Below are 21,855 nucleotides of genomic sequence, written 5' to 3' on the forward strand. Positions count from 1 at the left end.
ACTACACGCCTTGAGTCAGGAATTGGCAATGGGAAAATATTTGTAGTATGTCGCATTGGAGATGGTTATACAACCAGCGGCAAGGCGCAAAACGTTTATACACTGTTAGTTTGATTTGGTTAGTCGTGTAGTATTTTTATTCAGTTAAAGATATATTGTAAACGTTTTATTTTTACTGAGACAAACTATTTTGTATCGTGTATGTTATTTGCCCAATATCGCACACTTATTGTTTTCCTATTATCGCACAGTGCGATATTAGGACGATGTTACTGCAAACTAATATAATAGTATAATTAATCTGGCAATTCGAAAATTCTTAAAAAATTGTCATTGTAGATGAGTCCAAAATGTCGTAAGCTGTGGAAAGAGGAGATTATGAAGGCTGTAATCATATCAGTTAGGAACAAAGTCATGGGATTGCAACGTGCTTCCAATACTTCCCAACTATATACTGGCATGTAAAAGAACTCTTGCGGGACAAAATTCCTGCACACCAGCGACGCTTATATAACCTCTGCAGTTTCGAGCGTCGTTAAATAAACCATAATTTAATTTTCCATTCCCACCCCAACATGTTTTAGCAGCTTAAGGATTTTGCAAATCTGGCTTTCAGGTATAGCTTCCTGTAAAGCTGACTTGAATAATTTCAAGGGAAAAATTGCTCCAGTGCCGGGTGTCGAATGCGGGACCTTTGACGAGCGCCAACGCTCTACCGACTGTCATGTTTCTGGAATACTACTCCATTTTCCACCTATAGTATAAACAAGAATGAAAGGACAACCTTTTTACCCATAGTTTTAATAAAGGATGATTCAGTGACTATGTTACAAATTCTTAGGGATGATAGAGGAGACAAATTATGAACAAATTTCATATTGGAACCTATGTCCGGAAAAGTTCTGTTTAGTAATTACAAACCTAGATATATTAGTCTGTGTAACTTGCTAGAATCGAACTCAAGGCCATCCTTTTGAAGTTTGGTTGTAGACGACCGTTCCTGCAAACGTTGGTGATTTCTCATAAATATAGTATAAGCTACTTGGCATCGTAAATGATATTTTCACTGATTAAACCTTGCAACTTTCCTCGCAACTTGCTGATGCATTTCAATTATGGGAGAGCAAAATGCAACAGAAGGAAAGTTGTAAGGTTTAATCAGTCAAAATATCATCTACGATGCCAACTAGCTTATATCACAGTCTAGTATATACAGTCACGAAGCTCAATATGTAGTAAATATGCATCCATAGATAGTTGCTAACCAATAGAATCGCTACTATCGCCTCATTACAGACAATGCGAAATAGTACCTGCACAGTCTATTGTTCCTAGTACCCTCATCAACTCAAGCTTCGTGACTGTATATACTAGACTGTGCTTGTTTATGAGAAATCACCAACGTTTGCAGGAACAGGTCATCTTCAACCAAACTTCAAAAGGATGGCTTTGAGTTCGATTCCAGCTGGTTACACTAACATATCTAGGCTTGTAACTACCGAAAGGAATGGTTCCGGACAAAAGTCCTTTTATGAAAGTTGTTCATTAATGTCTCATCTATTATCCCTAAGAGTTTGTAACATAGTCACTGAACCACCCTGTATTTTGTCTCAAATATTTCAGTTAGTATTAAGTGTGGATACATTTTTGTAGCTTAAAAATGCTCAACGATGCAGGGGTTTGATATAGTTCCTGGATGCTGAAGCTTGTGGAGTGAGACTAGAATTTGGTTTCCGGCTCATCCTTCTATGAATCTACGGCAACATTGGTCATTGTTCTTTTTTGTGCCTCACCCGCCAAAAGCATTTTAATAGCAGCAGCAGTGCTAGTAATAGCAGAGTTCTTTTCTACTGGCACACTGTAAGTAGCATGATAGTGTTTATGATGTTATTGCTAATGAAATAATAACAAGGAACCGTATATTGTCACAGATTACTACAATATTAAGTATTACTGGAGTTTTTAAGTAGACGACGCACGTGCTCTAGCAAGCGAAGTATTTGACTGACGGTTCACGCGATTCTTGGTTCGTCAAGTGGGGCAGAACAAAACTTGGACCACTTTAACAGTAGATAGTCTTGTTTAGGCACAGTGGAAATGTAAGCAAAGTGCAGGTACTGTGTGGAGGGAGGACGAGCCGTACGATAAACACGAGGGATGCACAAGGTTTTAGTTATAACATTTATGGCGGAGCACTAATTGAAATTATATTTTCCAAAAACACACAAAACAAAAGAACACAAATTGCATAACGTTATCATATACACATTTTAACAAGCAAGCAACTGTAACGTTGAAATAATTCAATATAACAAATCAAATTTGCTACTTATATGATGTTGCTTTCAAGCAGCATATTTTACAGACATGAATTTCATTCTCTGTACGACTAACATAATATTACCGTCTTCTGTGGCCGAATTAACAAAACTATAGTACATTAGTCTGAAGTGACAGGACTATTTCCTAAAAGTAATCCCTTCTCAAAGTTCAATATATTCAGCCACTGTACCTGTCCACTTCAGACCATGTATACTGTATATGATCAGGGGTAGTACTTAAGGAATATGGTTGAAAAATTAGTAGATAGAAAAAGTCTCTCAAGTGACTATAAAACTGTAAATTAAAAGGAAAACACAGTACAGACCCAGTACAAGAGCTCTTTCCCTCTGCCATTCTGTCTCGTCCGTGGTACATCTTCTTCTTCCATATATTTGTCCCCTACTTAACTTTATTTTGGTACCAGGAGTTTGGCAGCATGCTCGCACACATAGATTTGTACAACTGTTTTTCTCATAATGGCCTCTGTGACGTGTAGATCGCTAAATAGACTTCAGGGAATACACAGTACCTTGACTTCTTCTTACCGCTTGCAGCGGAACAATAATGGACTATTTTGGGTGCGTTGCATTGGCGATTACTGCTTTAATGCAACGTACACATCAGCTCAGTCAGAGAATAGACAATAAAGAAGCGACAGTCTTCAGTCGCTTCGATCTTCCTCACCGAGGTTTCTACTACGGCTTTGAATCAGCAGCCACTTAACCAAAGATATGAGGGCTGAAGTACGTCAATCTGCGTGCGTCTATTAAATATATTCACTAAACTTTAATGGTCGGCATTTTATACCTTCAGCGTTCTACAGTGGCCATTGCAAACCTACCTACCTCATTCACCTTGTATGCTAGAGAGCATAGACGCCGATTTGTAAAATTTATTGGGGGTGTTCAGTCAGAAAAGGATGTAGTTTACATTCAAGTTTTAATATAATTGATGTTGAAACTCTTAAAAGTCCTTCATTACAACAAACGACATTATTAATTGGTAAACATAAACACTATGTTCATAGTCTGTTTATTTCATTATTAACAACACTACCATTTTTCATTAAGATTAACAAAATCTTAACATGTTGTACTACAGAAGGGTGGCCCTTTTGCGAATTACGTTTTCATATCATATATCTGCCTGCAAATTTCATTTCTAGTGTTGAACTCATTTGCTATTTTAACAAATGTACAGTCTTAGACAAAAAAAGAAACGATCTCCTTAGCGTGAATTTGTCTGAGACCAGCTTCGGACAATGGCTGGTTCACACGAGGAAAAATCTGCCATATTTATAACCATTAAGATAGAAGATTTTTATGTTGCACCTAATTTAATCATTGTATATCTTTGTCGTAAATTATTTATAACATTTGAGCTACAGAGTGCGCCATAAGTAACCTACGCCTATTGGAATGGAATGGAATTTAATTGAGGGGGGCACGGATAGCCCAGCAATGCGACCTATTGAGATCTATTGTGCTAACCCCCAATATGGAATGAGTTGCATGCCACATATCCCCCTACGCGCACCGCCCTAACCACATGACTTCCTTAACGACCGGTCCCTACAGCCGACAGAATCCATATACCATTCCTGATTCGACAAATTCCCCCAAGGCCCTCCTGTCGGTCCGAGGCGAAACTCCTCCCCCGAGTAGGTCCGCCTCGGGTGCCATTGTAGAAGGCATCCAACATCGTTGAACCACATTCCACGGAGGCCGGTCGAGAGAGTCAGCAGCTTCGGGAAGCCGCCGGAAGAGTGATCTGAAAAACCAGAAACGGGATGATGGGGAAAGGATGATGGAGGAAGAAAGGAAGTGGCGAAGATGAGTGGAGTTCCAATCGCCTGATAAAGTTACCTGATATTCATCTATAGGAGTGAGATTTAACATTGATTTGTGTAAGCTCCTTTGTTGTCTCTGCAGACTTGGATGCGTCTCCAGGTCCTTTGTGACATTTTATATAATATCTGTGGTGCAATGGTTGACAAGGCAGCTCTCACAACATATTTCAGTTTTCATCATTTGTTTGGTAGTAATTTGCAGCCACTTTTCCTTTGATGTATCCCCATAAGCTGTTGTCGGGTCTGATCAAGTCGGGACCTCGTGGAGGCCATGGTAATGGTGGTGATGGAGATCTACGGTCAATCCACCTTTATGGGAAGTTATCGTTTAGAAAATTATGAACAAGTAAAACGAAATGAGCCGGTACACCATTCTGTTGCAACCGTACCTGATCCATAACTCCTCTTTCAGTTAGTTGGGGTATTAATCAATGTCGAAACATCTCCAGATAGGTTCTTCTATTAACAGACCCCTAAAAATATGTCCTAACCACATAGTTTGCAGCAACATCTCTCCACATGTGGTAGACTGTGTTTGAATTCCAATGTGAAATATGGATTTCCCTTTGCCCAAAACAATATTTTTCGATTGTGATTGCTGCGGTAAATCACCCACTCATCAGAAAAGACGACATGTCGTCGACATACTGGTGAAAACTCCTGTAGTAAAGCGCATGCTTCGTTACGTTTGTCCATATCATCACTAAGTTCATTGGTGAAACAAGGTCGAAATGGTGTCACCTGTAAGTCCTTCATGTGACAACGCATTGTTATTGCCAAAATACTCTTATTTGTCACTAGGTGATATTCCAAGTTATAATTTCCATAAACATGAAATATGATAAAATCTACGCGCATGGTGAGTTAATGGCGCAGCTTGTATAAATAGACAGAAAACAAGACAAACAAAAAGATAAGAAAAAATATAGCGGTGTCTTCAAGTTTTAACCTCTTGTTTACTATGACGCCTAGACCATGGGTTCGAGACAACAGTATTATCTAAAACAGGAGTGTGACATATTATGTAACATAGTGAATGAAAAACAGTGCCTCATTCATTCTGAGTATTTTAGTCTTAAGTGATTGTCGTTTGCTGCAAAGTAGGGTTCCATCCGTCCGGCAAAAGGAGGACATGTCCTCTTTTTTAATCATTTTATCCCGTCCGGCAGGCATTTAAAAATAAATTTAAAATGTCCGGCATTTCGAATTTCAACTAGAATGAATATGAATATTGAATAACGTGCGATATTATGCATAGAACATCTAAACAAATGGTGAAAACCTATGAAAGAATTTAACTGCTTTCAATAGTTGAAGTTGGAGCACATAAAAAACGTAAAATATGATCTATTGACATGCATTGAATTCTTACACTCTAAAAATGTCACTATTTATGATTCTAAGCTATTTTATCAATTTTATTCTGCAAATGTACAAAGATATGCCAATCAAGTTAGTTTTGACAAAGATTTAAGTTTAGATAAACAATGGCGCAAATTCTTCAATTCCGATAGTTCTGCGAGCACCGAAACTTTCTCAGAACTCTTAAAAATATGTCAATTCTATTTATTTATCCCAAGTCAGAATAGAAGTGCTGAGAGAGTATTTTCCCTAATATCTGCTCAATGGAAAACAGAACGAAATCGCATGCTAACGGAGACAGTCAGAGGTATCGTCATGGTGAAATATAATTTCAAGGACATGTCCTGTGAACAGTTCCATAGTTGTTACAAGATATAAGTTGGTCCCTTCAGGCTCTTGTGCACAAAGTGGGCTCCACCAATAAGTAGGATACAGATGTAATACTGATCCAGCAACCAGTGAGAAAACTGACTAAGGTGAACCATTGTTTTTATCTTTAATTCTGTCCATACCAATTTAAAAAAAAAACTCCTCCTTTTTCAGCAATGTCGTCTTATTTTAGATTCCATGTTCTCCTATAGAATTTATTCACATGGTAACCCTACTGCAAAGTCCGCGAATGATGCTTAAACGTATAGAAGTTTCAACGAGGCATGGAACAGGCGATTAAAGGTCACTGATGCGGAAGACACGTGGGGGCATTGCTTTCAAATAGGTTTTAATCACATGCAAATAAGAGTATCTCAGGTTTTTATTCGCTCCTGGAACGCTAGACGTCAATGTTCCTATCGTTAGTGTCCAGCTTAGCTATAAAGAAAATTTAAGACGAACTTAAGTGAAATGTTATGCTTGGCTTGTAATCATGCAACCCCTCCGCCCCGTTAATTGGAATTGAGACACAGACTTGTTGATCCTTCTGGCTGCGTCGCACGTGACTCTGAAGTCACGTGTCCATGGGTTAATGTGCAGTGGACGTCATTTGTCTGTCCAAGTAGAATCCAGGTCGATAGAAAAATACTCATGCCATGGCGAAGTATAGCTCTCCGAGCTTAATAAATTCGCGCTTAAGGTATGCATCGACTCCTAGAATGGCAATTTTCCTTAAAAAATGAAAATTTTGTTTTTTGTCTCATATTATAGCCTGATTCTTCTAGTTTTTAAACATATACAGGGACATCATTTTATTTTTACTAACATTTTTAATATTAACCTGGCTATACCTTTAGAGAACCGGAAACACCGTTCGCTACCCCCTTCCACGACTGTAGTCCGATAATACTGGCGTAAAACACAAACAAATCACTTTACTAGGTACAGGAGGGAAGAAAAGTAGTATTTACGTAAACTAGGAAATATCGCTATTTTGAGTTCGATAATTTTCATTAGATTTTTGTTTAATCAAAATACAGTACTGTGTTAAGAATAAGTTAAGTGTTTTTACTCACGAACTGAGTTATCCATGCGGACGTATTCATTATGCAATGTATATTATACTGTCTACAGCATATTAGCGATCAATACAGAGAATGAAGTTAAATTGAAAAATAATCATAATATGGCTATTTAAATACATTTTTGAAAATGGTGGCCGTTCATTTCGATATAGGCTTCAGTTCTTTTGTGCATATTATCGCACTATAGACTATTGCATCTAATTCCAATTGCCAGTTTCGTTCTTCGTACTAGTAACTCATGTTGAAATAATTCTGTACCTACTCTACGTACTGTAAATTCAATCTTCACTTCTGCCCGACCCGAAAATATAAAATTACTCAGACATGCTATCTACTGTCCGTCCAAGTGGTCATGCCGCAGGATCGTAGAAAGGGGGAGAAATCAAGTGACAGTTAATTACTTAACGAGGCCCTTTTATTTAAGTTATTTTAAACAGCTGTATAATATTATGTAAACATCCAATTCCTAACAGAAATTAATGTTTTCAGAAAAGAGCTAAGACAGCCCAGCTCTTATAGAGGGGCGAGCAGAAGCAGGTAGGGGAAATCGGGATACGGCGTAGGCAAACGGACAGTACCTGTGCGAAAATATGATTCAATATTGAAAGCTCTTTCGTCACTGGAAAACGCGAACATATTTCTGGAACGTACTATACTCACTAACTCAGTGATGTTTACTATACGCGGCCATGGTTCTGTGTGGAGGAGAGTTGGAACTTCATTAGTAGAAGGGGTGGGAGTGAAGTACATTAAAAAATTCAGGTACAATAAAAATTGAAGTAAAAATAAAATGATTTCCCTGTATAACACATTTAGGTTTTCCCACTATTGATGGAGAAATTTAATTTTGTCATACTCCATGCGCAGCTGCTTGCGCCAAGAAGTGAGTTAAATCTATTTACGAAAGGCTTACAGACCCCATTATGTTGAGCAGCTGTTTGCATGACAAGACTCAGAATGTAAACGAGTCTTTCAATGATTTGATTTGGAGACGTTGCCCCAAAGAAACGTACATATAGGTCGTACAACCCCGAAACTTGGGGTCATGGATGCTACCGAGCCCCTACAGCCCAGGCTGCGCAGAAGTTTAGAGTCGGGACAAATTGAAGCTTGCGCCCGCCGCCATGTTTGGGGAGAGCGCCGGCTAGCAGACATCCGCATATCCCATGTTTAAAGTTTAAAATAATATGTTTTTTATATTTTATAAACCAATCGGAGTAACCAAATGAAACAAAACCCTGTTGAGATTTAAAGCGACTACGTTGTGGACATAATTCAAGTTACCGTTAGTATGACGTGAAACGAAAGATGACGGAAACAATTTGATAATTATCAAAGACGTTGTAGTTATTTGACATCTTTTAGAGCGAATAAAAAATACAAATGCATATTGTAAGCCAGTTCAGGTGAAAATAAATTTATGTATTAGTAGTCTATTACCTGTTATTCGTAAAACACTGCCAGCTATGTATTGTACATTACATAAAACAATATATATCCTACTATGCACATATGTTTCCTTTGATGTAGAGGAAAACGAACAATTTGATCTGCTTTCATATTGTATAGTATAATGCATCTGTAAAATAAAAACATGTACACTAATGTTCTAGTTTTAAGATATAAATACCATTCATTAGCTTATTATCATAGTAATATAAAATAAACTTTACATGCAGGAATTACTCCGTCAAATATAGGTACTTGAACACTTATAGGCTATATGAATTTTAGGCCTAGTGTACAGAATAAGAGCTTACCTATTGATTCTTAATTAATAAGATGGACTTCCTTAAATTTCTTACAAATTTATGTAAATTCATGTTAGAACTTTTAGATGTATGGTGACATCTGATCTTTATGTATATATGGTCATTATGGTCAATTTAACACGTCTACAAATATTAATATCTCTGCTTCCATACCTGTAAAAAAAAATATGTAAGCCTATTGTTTTATTTTGAAAATATTGGCGTAAGTACCATTCATTAGCTTATTATCATAGCAGTAGTAGGACTATAAAATATACCTTACAGGCATTAATTACTCTGTCAAACAAATTTTGAATTAGTAATTAGTAGCACTAAGTTATAAGTTTAAACAAGTTTATTAGTGGTATTTTGAAAACCTAATATTCAGAACAACGCTTTTTTGTGTTAGATATTCGTCTTCGTCTGTATCTATTATGTCGGTACATGTCCAACTAGGCTAAGCAAGCAAGAAATAAATTGTACGGTAATTATATTACTGTACTTACTTGTGCAGAGAAATTCTAGACCCTTTCTTGTACGTGTATGTACAATTAAACGCTGCACACGAATTCACCATAGTGAACGGCACACTCAAATTTACTTATTAAACAATAACAAACCTACACGTTAGCAACGTGTATTCTAACTTGTAGGAACACATTCACACTTCGAAGATATTACGCATTTTTAAAATACACTAATTGTTAGAAACGACTATTAATGTACTCCATCACTGACTAAAAAACTGAACTTCCTATTAACTTTAAGTTTAATGCACTATTAAAAAAACAAATTAACACATTATTAAAAGTAAACACAAATGAACACGTGAATCTCCATGTGTTGGTAAAGTGCTTCCAGATCCTTCCTTGTACGTATACGTACAATTAAACGTTGTACACGAATTCACCATAAAGAATGGCACTAGTCACCCAATTAAATTCAATTAATAACACCTACACGTTAGGAACGTGCATCTCTAAGTTGTAGGAACACATTCACACTTCGAAGACATTACGCATTTTTTAAATACACTAATTTTATTATTATAAATGACTATTAATGCACTTCATCAATGGCTAAAAACTAAACTTGCTGCTAACTTTAACTTTAATGCACTATTAAAAGTAGACAACACAAATCAACACACTATTTAAAGTAAACAACACAAATGAACACGTGAATCTCCATGTGTTGATGCTTGATAAAGTGCTTCTACTCCCCAGACATGGCGTCGCGCGAACCTGCGCGAGAGGTTTCAAATTTGTACACGACATCAGCGCCAATTGTGTGTCTAGATATATAACTACAACGTCTTTGGATGCTACAGAGTGTCTCGTTTAGGCACAGTGAAAACGTAAACAAAGTGCAGTATAACGTGTGTGGTGGGGGGGGGGGAGGACGAGCCGTACGATAAACACGAGGGATGCACAAGGTTTCAGTTACAACATTTATGACGGAGCATTAATTTGAATGATATTTTCCAAAAACACACAGAACAAATGAACACAAATTGCATAACGTTGAAATAATTCAATATAACAAATCAAATTTTGCTACTCATATGATGTTGCTTTCAAGCAGCATTTTTTACAGTCATGAATTTTATTCTCTGTATGACTAACATAATATCACCGTCTTCCGTACAGTACCTAAATAAATTGAACTTTGAGAGGGATGATTATGTTTAGGAAATAATGTTGTCACTTCACTTTGTGCTGTAGTTTTGTTAATTCGGCCACAGAAGACGATGATATTATGTTAGGTCATACAGAGAATAACATTCATGACCGTAAAAAATGCTGCTTATAAGTAACACCATATGTAGCAAAATTTGATTTGTTATATTGAATTATTTCAACGTTACCATTGCTTGTTTGTTAAAATGTGTATATGATAACGTTGCGTAATTTGTGTTCTTTTCTTTTGTGTGTTTTTGGAAAATATAACTTCAATTAATACTTCGCCATAGCCTAAATTTTGTAACTAAAACCTTGTGCATCTCTCGTGTTTATTGTAAGGCTCGTCCTCCCCTCATACGTTACCTACATTTTGCTTAAGTTTTCACTGTGCCTAAAAGAGATGCTCTATTGTATCCGCCATTTCAATTGTGGCAACGAAGTTGAATTGGACATATTCCGGAAGATGAGCATCACCCCAGGAAATTACACAATGGCTGGTGTGAATGCTGCAGACGAGACTCGAACCCTGAAGGCCAACATACAGAGCACTCCTGAGCAACAGCAACAAAGACGGTACCGGAGGGCTGTGAAAAAGAGGAAAATTGACCTCAAGACACAAGAAGAAGGCCTCACCTATGTTGCAGAAAGGTTTTAGGAACATAAAAGTAAGTTATTTGTTACCTAGCTTGAACTTAAACTTTAACTTCATTTTTAACCCTATTTCAGGTTTTTCAACATTTTTCAGTCTTTGAGCAAGTAAAAAGTAACACTAGAATTGAGCTATCGACTTCATTCAAACACCACATTGAAGCTTAGACATAGAGCTATGTTGTAATCTAAAATCAACTAATTTAGTTCAAAGCAAAAGCATTGCCTTCCTATAAATAAAAAAAAAATTAAATAACTTTTTTACATGGTAGAAAAAATGTAGTTAATTTCTGTAAAATTTTCCTAGAATATCTCAAGAAATGGTCAAATCCTATGGAACAATTTAACCGCTTTGGCCAATCTTTGATATCCCCCCCCCCCACACCACACATGGGACTGACGTCTGATTCACGTTTCGTTATGGGTTGATGGGTTAAATGAGGGGATAGCTAAGCGACATGAGGTACCTGTCCGACCGAGTGGTTATGTCCCAGGATGGCCGAAACTGTGGAAATCACGCGACAGTTACTTACTCAATGGGATCCTTGTCTTTAAGTTATTTTAAACAGTTGTATAGGGTGCGGCAGTGGGAAATGATGGTTTTTATAGCTCTGTTGTGGGACACTCAGGACGAATTAAAAGACAACACATATATGGAAGTAATCTAGTACAATGCAATTTATTAATGTCTGATTACTTTTTAAAAATTAAATTTTCTAAGTAGCCTCCACGGCAACGAATACATTCCTGCAATCTGCTATGAAAGTTCTGCATAACTTGCCCCAACAAAACAGCTTCAATGGCACTAATTTCGTTCCTTATGTTTTGTTTCAGCTGGATGTTGGTGCGAGGCTTGTAGCGATACCCCCTACTTTTGAGATAACCCCCATAGGAATTAATCAGCTGCATCAGGTTAGGAGATCTTGGCGGCTAGGCAATGTCTCCAAATCGTAAAATTATTCGTCCTGGAAACATGTTTCACAGACAGTTAATTGGAGTTACCTCAAAAGTAGGGTGCATCGCACCAACATCCAGCTGAAACAAAACATAAGGAACGAAATTAGTGCCATCGAACCTGTTTTGTTCGGGCGAGTTATGCAGAACTTTCATAGCAGATTGCAGGAAAGTATTCGTTCACCGTGGGGGCTACTTACGAAATGTAGTTTTTAAAAAGTAATCAGACATCAATAAATTGCATTGTACTAGATTACTTCCAGTATATATGTTTTCTTTTAATTCGTCCTGAGTGTTTCACAACACGGCTTTAAAAACAGTCATATCCCACTGCCGCACCCTATTCTTATATAATATTATGTAAAATTCTAATTCCACGCAGAAAATATTTTCAGGAAAAATCCTAACAGCTGCCATTAGTCTTCACAGAGGGGCCAGCAGAAACGAGTGGGGGAAACCAGGATGCGACATAACCACTCGGTCAGATAGTGACAAGGTTAGTGGCTTGGTGAGGCCGAAATATGTGAAAAGATTTCAATGTTTTTAGTACGCCTTCTCTCCCGTGTGGAGTGTGGGCAGAAACATTTACATTCTAAAAATGTCTCCATTTATGATTCTAAGCTATTCGGTTAATTCTGCAATGTACCTACAAAGATATGCCAATCAAGTCAATTTTGAATCAGAAACAGATTTAACTTTCGATAACAATAGTGCAAATTCTTCGATTCCAATGTTCTCAAAACTTCTAAAAATATTTCAATTCTATTTCTCTATCCCAAGTCACAATGGAGTGTTAACAGAGTATTTTCCCTAATATCTGCCCAATGGACAAAGGCCTATATTACACTATCAAATTTCTATGTCACAGAATATGATAAAATTTTTTGATCAAATATATATGATCAAATGTAAGATTTTGGCTATATTACACTATGTCAAAACTTTGATCATATCTTTCATCACAGTTATAATAATGGATCCACAACAGTTCTATGCTTGTAACAGTAAATTCAGTAATGGTTATTGCATTAATACTAAATAAGAAATCAAAGAAGAAATGTATTTCGTCGGCTTAGAGAGTAAACCTGCTAACCAACAAAAGGGAAATTTTACAGGGGAAACAAAAAGCTGAGTATAAATTAACTCTGAAACTTTAGGACCGAATTCAAAGTACAGGTGGTGAAGTTTCAGACTTGATTTATATTTAGTTTTTTGTTTCCCCTGTAAAATTTCCTTTTCTTTAGTTAGTAGGTTTACATTCCAAGTCTAAGCTGACGATTTGGGTTAGATATTGGGGTAGGGAGAAAACGTACAAAAGGAATTCATCAAACTCTACTGAGAGAACTTCAGTATGAAGATGTGAAATCCTATATATGCTAAGTATTTAATAATGGATGATGAAACATGTCATGTGACTCATAATGTGATATTAAAAGTTTTGTGGTTTTCACAGACCATGTGTACTTAATGTCCTCTATTTTCTTTCTTCTCAGTCACAGAGGTATGATGATGATCATAACTTTTATCACAGAAATATGTCACAGCTAGATGTGATCAAAGATGCTATAATACACTGTAAAAGATTTTATCATGTACAATTGATCAAACTTCTGTAACACAGAAATGTGATAATGTAATATAGCCCTGAAGGAAGAAATCGCAAGCTAATAGAGTCAGTCACAGGTTCATCATGGTGAAAATTTTAATTTCAAGAACATGTACTGTGAACTGTTCCATATTTATTACAAGATATAAATTCATCTCTTCAGACTGGGTTCCAAGGATAAGTAATGTCATTTCCCATGACTACGGTCCTGGAACACAGCTATGGTTCACGATACAACCATTCAAATTTTGTACTCCATGACGTAGTATCTCGTTTATCTATGTTTTTGCTGTACTGTAGTTTGAAGTCAAGTCACTGCAGCTATCTACGAACAGTCTATGTTACTTCTACAATGATCTTTGAATGGTTGTATCGTGGACCATAGTTGTGCTCCAGGACCACAGTTATGGGAAATGACGGTACCTATAGATGTAATACTGATCCAGCAACTAGTGAGGAAACTGATCGAGGTGATTCATTATTTTATCTTTAATTTTGTGCAGGTCAATTTCTAAAAGTCCTCTTTTTTTCAGCAATGTCGCCTTACTTTAGATTCAGTGTCCTATTACAGAATTTCGTCTTATGATAACTCTTGTAAATGGAGCCCGGATTTCCATACTAATGCGTGTTTTTGTATAAACTTGTTACACTTCTCAAACTTTGCAGAAATTCGTTTTATAACTTATCGATTCCAAATAGTACTTTTCCGTTCATTTTTACATGTTTTGGCCTTTTTTTTGGAAGTAAATTCTGGCATAATGCATATTTTGAATATTTTAGATTTAATAGCACATATTTAGACTTTTATATTGAATATTACGTCATTTTCTTTCTGGCTTTAGTGCATATATTATATTAACATACACAGTAGTGCCTTTTATGAATGTTGCTTCTTAGAATCTGCAGTGGCGGACTGTGGGTTTGAACGTTGAGAAGGCCAAAACGTGACTGATGAGAATATAAAAATATAAGGACTGTGACGTACCTCATTACCAAGCGCAGAATTTACAGGTTTCAAGAAACTAAAATTAGGTTTCCAACCTATGTTTTAGGATTTCTTTAGGATTTTAAATCTTATGTTTAAGAATTTATATAATTTTACGGGGGGGGGGGAATAAAAATAAACAAATACTGTTAATATAATATTATAACGGCTTGGTAAAGATTGCCTCTCTTTAGGACATTTTAAGTTCTAACCTATGAATTAAATCTTTTTAGGTCATATTAAATTTTAAAATGTTATTCGTTGCTACATAAAACGATTAAGAAAAGCAATATTTCGAGAGTAACGAGATAGCAATAAAATTGATTCGAACCTAAGAATCCGGAGCTTGCTCATTACTATTACATAGCGTAATGTTACAGCAAATTCACTCCACGATCCTCTTTCTTCGCAAACTGATCAATTAGATCACAACATACTGAATAACTGCTACTAGAAGAAGCTAGAGACAAATCTGCATTCGTTTCTAAACTCTCGATATATTTAATATACTGCATACATAAATATATCTCGGAACACAAAAGAAAAAATAACAGAAACACCCGCAAACAAGAGAAAAATCTACCAACATAAAAGAAAACTTCTACGCAGGGAGAGAAAACCAACAACACGTGACTCAATTTTCCAAAACCAAGAAGATAGAAAGAGAGAGAGCTTTCCCATACAGCCGAAACCAGCTGTGACTATAAGCACTACAGTTGTCAGCAGTGGGTAGGACGTTTCCAAATTCGGCTCCCTTCACACGTTCTAGTTAAGTTTAAACACTCCGCTAAGCAGCTATCTTATTGGTTGAACTGCTGTTGTCATGGTTACAGGGGAGCAGAGCGATGTAGCTGGCTCCTCTCTCTCGCTCTCGCATAGACACAGCAGGCTGCTAGATGTCGACTATGCAGGTTCGGTACGAATTATTTGTACTATCTACATACAGTATAGCGAGCGGGCATCACCAGATGTGGTCGACTTGACGTAACTTACATCTTAGTCGTAGTGAATAGTAAAATTAATATAAAATTTAAAATGTTCGTCATTTGCTATAACTTGTCTGTGATCTTAATTCAGGTGGAATTAATACTGCCATATTGTGTTCTGTAAAATATTAGGGGAGACAGGGCCTCCCTTGCCTCCCCTGAAAATCCGCCGCTGAGAATCAAGTATTTCCAAGTTATAAAATGAAAGTTATCGGTCATTCTACCTGACAATTAATCTTCGGACTTTCCACTAAAATCTCCCTTTGTTACACTGGAATTTCCAATTCCCAAGTCTCGCTCGTTACAAGCCGGAGGTCAAAATATTGAAAGAAAGAAAGGCAGAAGCAGCATGCTTGCAAGCTGCAATTTAGTACACGTTTGTGTCGAATTGTAAAGCGTTGCTATAGCTCCTATTAGAACTGCAAGAAGAGATCTTGTATCAGAATGGATTGAGAGAGAGGAATTTCTAAAGACGAACGGTAATGTAGTTTATTGTGATTGTTGTAGTAAAGACGTAAGTACTTGAGTATTTTTGGACATACTGACGTCGGAAGGTCGCTGGTTCGATTTTTGGTGAGGACATTGTCATGCGGAAATACAAAAGACTACAATTCGACCTCACTTCGTCCCAAATTTCTTCGCTAAAGTATGCACCTGTCACTTCTAGTGACGTAGAAAGATCATTCTCTGTTTTCAAGAACGTGCTTCAGATAAACGCATGAGTTTAAGTGAAGACAATTTTGAGAAATTAGTTGTAGTATGTTCCTTCAAAAATAAAATAAATATGCAACACTAAGTGGAACTCAATTTTGATAGTGCATACGTTTTACTGTTTTTCGCTTCATTGTGCATGTTTTATCATATGAGCCGTTCAGAGCAGAAGTGGTGTAAGTCAAGAATGGGTAATGAGGGTTGAAGTAAACATTCTGTAAAATACATCGCAAAATAGTAATTAATATTCAATTTACTTAAACTATTAACAGTGAGTGGATAGCACGAAGGACATATTAATTGCTACTTTGCGCTGTATTTTACAGAATTTTTACTTTAAACCTCATTATCCAATTTTGACTTACACCACTTCTGCTTTGAACGGCTCATATAATAGTACATGAATGCATGCATGAAAATCCGGACTCTACTTATGAACAATGCACCACTGCTTTCTCTCTCTTCTAGATCAACACTAATTAATACCATTTCAAGTTTTCATTTCCCAATGTAAACATACTCGCAGCTGTATAAATTTGCTTTTAAATCTACCGATAAAATCAAAACCTATAGTAGGATTATTTATGATAATAATAATAATAATAATTTAATAAGGTAGGTACTTCAACATACTTGTACCTTATTTGTGCGAAATTATATCTTCAATTTATATGTTTTCAATTTATTTAATTATTGTCTATTAGTAACCTCTGTCGTATAAAATACAGCATTTAGATATCACGTGTTCGACACTTCGACAAAGACTGCAATGCAGGCATGTGAAAGCAAGTCCAGCATTACGTCACGCCCATTACGTGTTGTGGGTGAATGCAACGCAACTGTACTCTATACCTGATCCTAGTTCAACAGCCTGTCTCTGTCAGGTGAGAGAGATTGCCGACATCCGGTCTGCGCTGCACCTATCTCTTAGGAATGCCAGCGACTCTGTTTGGCTGAGGGCAAGCTATTATAATGACCGTGTCTAGTAAAAAATGTATTGTGGGGTTTAAGAGCCAGGTGCGTGTTATAAAATCCAGATTGAAGATGGAGAGTATAGGTTTGTTCAAGATTTTATCAGCAGTAGTTTCGTAAATTCCGTGTTTTGCAAGATTTAATTACAAACTCTTACTCATCATGAATAACTAAGCTTACCACTGTGTTGGCAACGGTTAATTGAATAGCTTTATGTCGTTAGGAAGTTAGCGGCATGAATGATTTCCACTTCGGAGATAAATGTTTGTCCATTAAAAATGTAATGTCCTATGTTCTGACGTAGAACCACGTCTTTCTCTCCACTAAGTATGGGGCGTTAACGTTGTTATTGACTGTCACTTAAAAATGCAACCCCCCTATCTCCCATGTACCGTATGCGCCTTGTTCTGCTTGTATTTTCCTTGTTCTCCTTGTCTTTCCCTTGTTCTTCTTGCATTACCCTTGATCTCTTTGTATCCCCTCTGTCCTCCTTGTAATCCCCTTGTTCTCCGTGTCGTTCCCTTATTTTTGTGATCCTCTTGTTCTCCTTGTAATCCCCTTGCTTTCCTTGTATCCTCTTGTTTTCCTTGCATTTCCCTTTTTCTCATTGCATTCCCCTTGTTCTTTTTGTTTCTCCTTGTCTCTTTGTCTTCACCTAGTTTTCATTGTATTCTTCTTGTTCTTATATGCACATTGTTCTCCTTCCATTCTCCTTGATGCCCTTGTATTCCCCTTGTTTTCCTATCTTTCTCTTTTCTCCTTGTATTCTCCTTTTCTTTTACTTGTGCTCCTTGTCATCCTCTTACCCTCCACGTATTCCTCTTATTTTCCTTCTATTCCCCTTGTCCTTTAATCCCCCGATGTCCTTCCATCCACCTTGTTCTTCTTGTATTTCCCTTATATACTCCTTGTATTCTCATTGAAAATTTTCTTTTTTTTCTCTTTGTACGAAGGAGGAACTCGAAGGCTTATTTTGCAGCCAGAGGCTTATTCTGCTTATCACTTCTATTCTTGTGACTTCTAGCCGAACGGCCACGATCTTGTACAAGTACAGCACACCACACAATGAACTTATCCGGGCTACTGCATGAATGATTATGATATGTGAATTAATGATGGCGAAATGAGTTCGAGGTCCAACGCCGAAAACTACCCAGCAATTCTGCTTCAGTCGGTTGAGAGAAAACCCCGGAAAAAACCCCAACCAGGTAATTTGTCCTGACCAGGATTTGAACCCGGACCCGCTCGTTTCATAGCCAGACTTGCTGACCAATACTCCACAGCGGTGGACATTCTCCTTGTATACTCCTTTTATCCCCTTGTATACTCCTTGTATTCCCCTTCTTTAATCCTTGTATTTCCCTTGTATACTCCTCGTATTACCCTTGTATATTACTTGTATTTCCCTTGTATACTCCCTGTATTATCCTTGTATATTTCTTGTATTTCCCTTGTATATTTCTTGTATCCCCTTGTATATTCCTTGTATTCCCCTTCTTTACTCCTTGTATTTTCCTTGTATTACCCTTGTATATTTCTTATATTTCCCTTGTATACTCCTTGTATTACCCTTGTATATTTCTTGTATTCCCCTTGTATACTCCTTGTATTACCCTTGTATATTTCTTGTATTTCCCTTGTATACTCCTTGTATTACCCTTGTATATTTCTTGTATTCCCCTTGTATATTTCTTGTATTCCCCTTGTATATTCCTTGTATTCCCCTTCTTTACTCCTTGTATTTTCCTTGTATACTCCTTGTATTACCCTTGTACGTATATTTGTTGTATTTCCCTTGTATACTCCTTGTATTATCCTTGTATATTTCTTGCATTTTCCTTGTATACTCCTTGTATTACCCTTGTATATTTCTTGTATTTCCCTTGTATACTCCTTGTATTACCCTTGTATATTTCTTGTATTCCCGTTGTATATTCCTTGTATTCCCCTTCTTTACTCCTTGTATTTTCCTTGTATACTCCTTGTATTACCCTTGTATATTTCTTGTATTCCCGTTGTATATTCCTTGTATTCCCCTTCTTTACTCCTTGTATTTTCCTTGTATACTCCTTGTATTACCCTTGTATATTTCTTGTATTTTCCTTGTATACTCCTTGTATTACCCTTGTATATTTCTTGTATTCCCCTTCTATATCCCTTGCATTCCCCTTCTTTACTCCTTGTATTTCCCTTGTATACGCCTTGTATTACCCTTATATATTCCTTGTATTCCCCTTCTTTACTCCTTCTATTCCCCTTGTATATTCCTTGTATTAAGTCGCTAAAATAGTATAATGAATAGGAGCACTATTTGTTCCCGTTGCAGAACAAGGTCTGGATTTAAAAAAGGACCTCAGAAGCGTTCGTGCTCGCGAACATATTTTTACTCGCATCATGAGAGGACCAAATGTCATTAAAAGAGCACCAGGTTGCGAACGCCTGGCCTAATTTTATGCCTGTCCACCGGAGTCCATATTGGACCTTGTTGCGCAGATATTATTCGAATCACTTCTTTGAATTAAGCAATTATTTCATCCTTATCTGTCAAATGGTATTTATTGTCGCTGCAACGTCTCGCTTATACCTCAATGTCGCTGTCACGGATTTACTCCGATAAAGCGAGATGAAGGCTCATTAAGTCATTATCATGGTGCTCGTATTTATGCAGTTGTCGTACAGAGCTTCATAATTGCTTTAATTTGTAGAATTTTACTTCTGGCATAGACACAAATGTCTACCTTGAACTCCGGTAGATATTTCATAATAACAGGATTATAGCTGGTCTTAAAGAACAATCAGTAACTCTTATGTCTATTATTAATGCTACAAGATTAAGATAAAAATTAATAGTAGCTACACAGTATATTAAGTTAGTTGACAAGCATAGACACGTGTTGTTTATTTGGGTGTTATCAGGCTGGAAATTTTCTGTGGAAAATAACTGGTGTAGCTCTTGTAGAATTAGGTCTAGGTTCTGAATGAGTGTTATCAACAGATTTGTAAGTGTAATTATAAAAACACACACAAGGTTGTGTGAACTGTTGTTCTTATATTTTGTTTGGAAATAAGTCAATGGTGTCTTAGTGAAACTTACAGCAGAGTTCGTATAGGCCAGTTTCTATCTGATGCTTTTCCAATTCATTGAGGGCTAAAACAAGGAGATGTACTATCAGCTCTGCTTTTTAACTTCGCTCTAGAATATGCCATTAGGAAAGTTCAGGATAACAGACAGGGTTTGGAATTGAACGGGTTACATCAGCTTCTTCTCTATGTGGATGACGTGAATATGTTAGGAGAAAATCCACAAACGATTAGGGAAAACACAGAAATTCTACTTGAAGCAAGTAAAGCGAAAGGTTTGGAAGTAAATCCCGAAAAGACAAAGTACTGTATATGATTATGTCTCGTGATCAGAGTATTGTACGAAATGGAAATATAAAAATAGGAGATTTATCCTTCGAAGAGGTGGAAAAAATTCAAATGTCTTGGAGCAACAGTAACAAATATAAATGACACTCGGGAGGAAATTAAACGCAGAATAAGTAAGGGAAATGCCTGTTATTATTCGGTTGAGAAGTTTTTGTCATCTAGTCTGCTGTCAAAAAATCTGAAAGAATTTATAAAACAGCTATATTACCGGTTGTTCTGTATGGTTGTGAAACTTGAACTCTCATTTTGAAAATATTTGGGGCTAAGAGGGATGAAGTTACAGGAGAATGTAGAAAGTTGCACAACGCGGAGCTGCATGCATTGTATTCTTCATCTGACATAATTAGGAACATTAAATCCAGACGTTTGAGATGGGCAGGGCATGTAGCACGTATGGGTGAATCCAGAAATGCATATAGAGTGTTAGTTGGGAGGCCGGAGGTAATAAGACCTTTGGGGAGGCCGAGACGTAAATAGGAGTATAATATTAAAATGGATTTGAGGGAGGTGGGATATGATGGTAGGGACTGGATTAATCTTCCTCAGGATAGGGACCGATGGCGGGTTTATGTGAGGGCGGCAATGAACCTCCGGGTTCCTTAAAAGCCATAAGTTAGTATAAGTCAATGGTAAGACTTAACAGAACGGACATTTTTCGCCTCTTGCCTTTTCATTCTGCCACGTAGCAACAGTTGAAAAGACATGAAGGTTGAAACCAGATTGTAATTAGAGTAAGAAGTCAAAGAAGACAAAGAGAAAAGAATTGGAAAAAAAGACAAAAAAGAGAGAATGTGAGGAAATAAAAGAAGGAAGTTAGAGAAGGAGACAAGAAGATAAAGGAGAAAGATAGGAAGAGAAAGAAAAAACTATAAACTGAATCCGAGAATTTGCGATGTGATTATCTGATATTCGCTTCGTAGCCAGAAAACATCTCTGAGAAACCCAACCAGACATTCACCTCAAGTGGAATTCGAATCCGGTGGGTGGCTTTAGCGACCCGTGGGAAATTATCTCCGAGCCTGGCCTATGTTACAGAAAAATGAGGACGAGATAAAGAAGAATAAACAGAAGTTGCTTTAATGAGTATTGTTATGCATGTATGACTTAGGCTGACCAGACGTCCCCGATTTCCGGGAACAGTCTT

General features: G+C 37.0%; 1 protein-coding gene across 3 annotated transcripts in view; it reads right to left on the bottom strand.

Moving 5' to 3' along the window:
- The window catches only part of LOC138697101 (solute carrier family 2, facilitated glucose transporter member 1-like), a 299,093-nt gene that overhangs the window by 113,639 nt on the left and 163,599 nt on the right, over positions 1-21,855 (bottom strand). Inside the window, exon 1 of one of the 3 annotated variants that reach the window (XM_069822714.1) lies at positions 2,648-2,725. The exons of the other annotated variants lie outside the window; for them this stretch is intronic. Coding sequence (XP_069678815.1) covers positions 2,648-2,710 — 63 coding nt within the window. The 5' untranslated portion in view covers positions 2,711-2,725. Of the gene's footprint in view, positions 1-2,647; positions 2,726-21,855 lie in introns of those variants that run through there. 3 annotated transcript variants of the gene reach the window in all.

This window comes from Periplaneta americana, chromosome 1 (genome assembly GCF_040183065.1).
Source record: "Periplaneta americana isolate PAMFEO1 chromosome 1, P.americana_PAMFEO1_priV1, whole genome shotgun sequence".
Classification (NCBI taxonomy): domain Eukaryota; kingdom Metazoa; phylum Arthropoda; class Insecta; order Blattodea; family Blattidae; genus Periplaneta; species Periplaneta americana.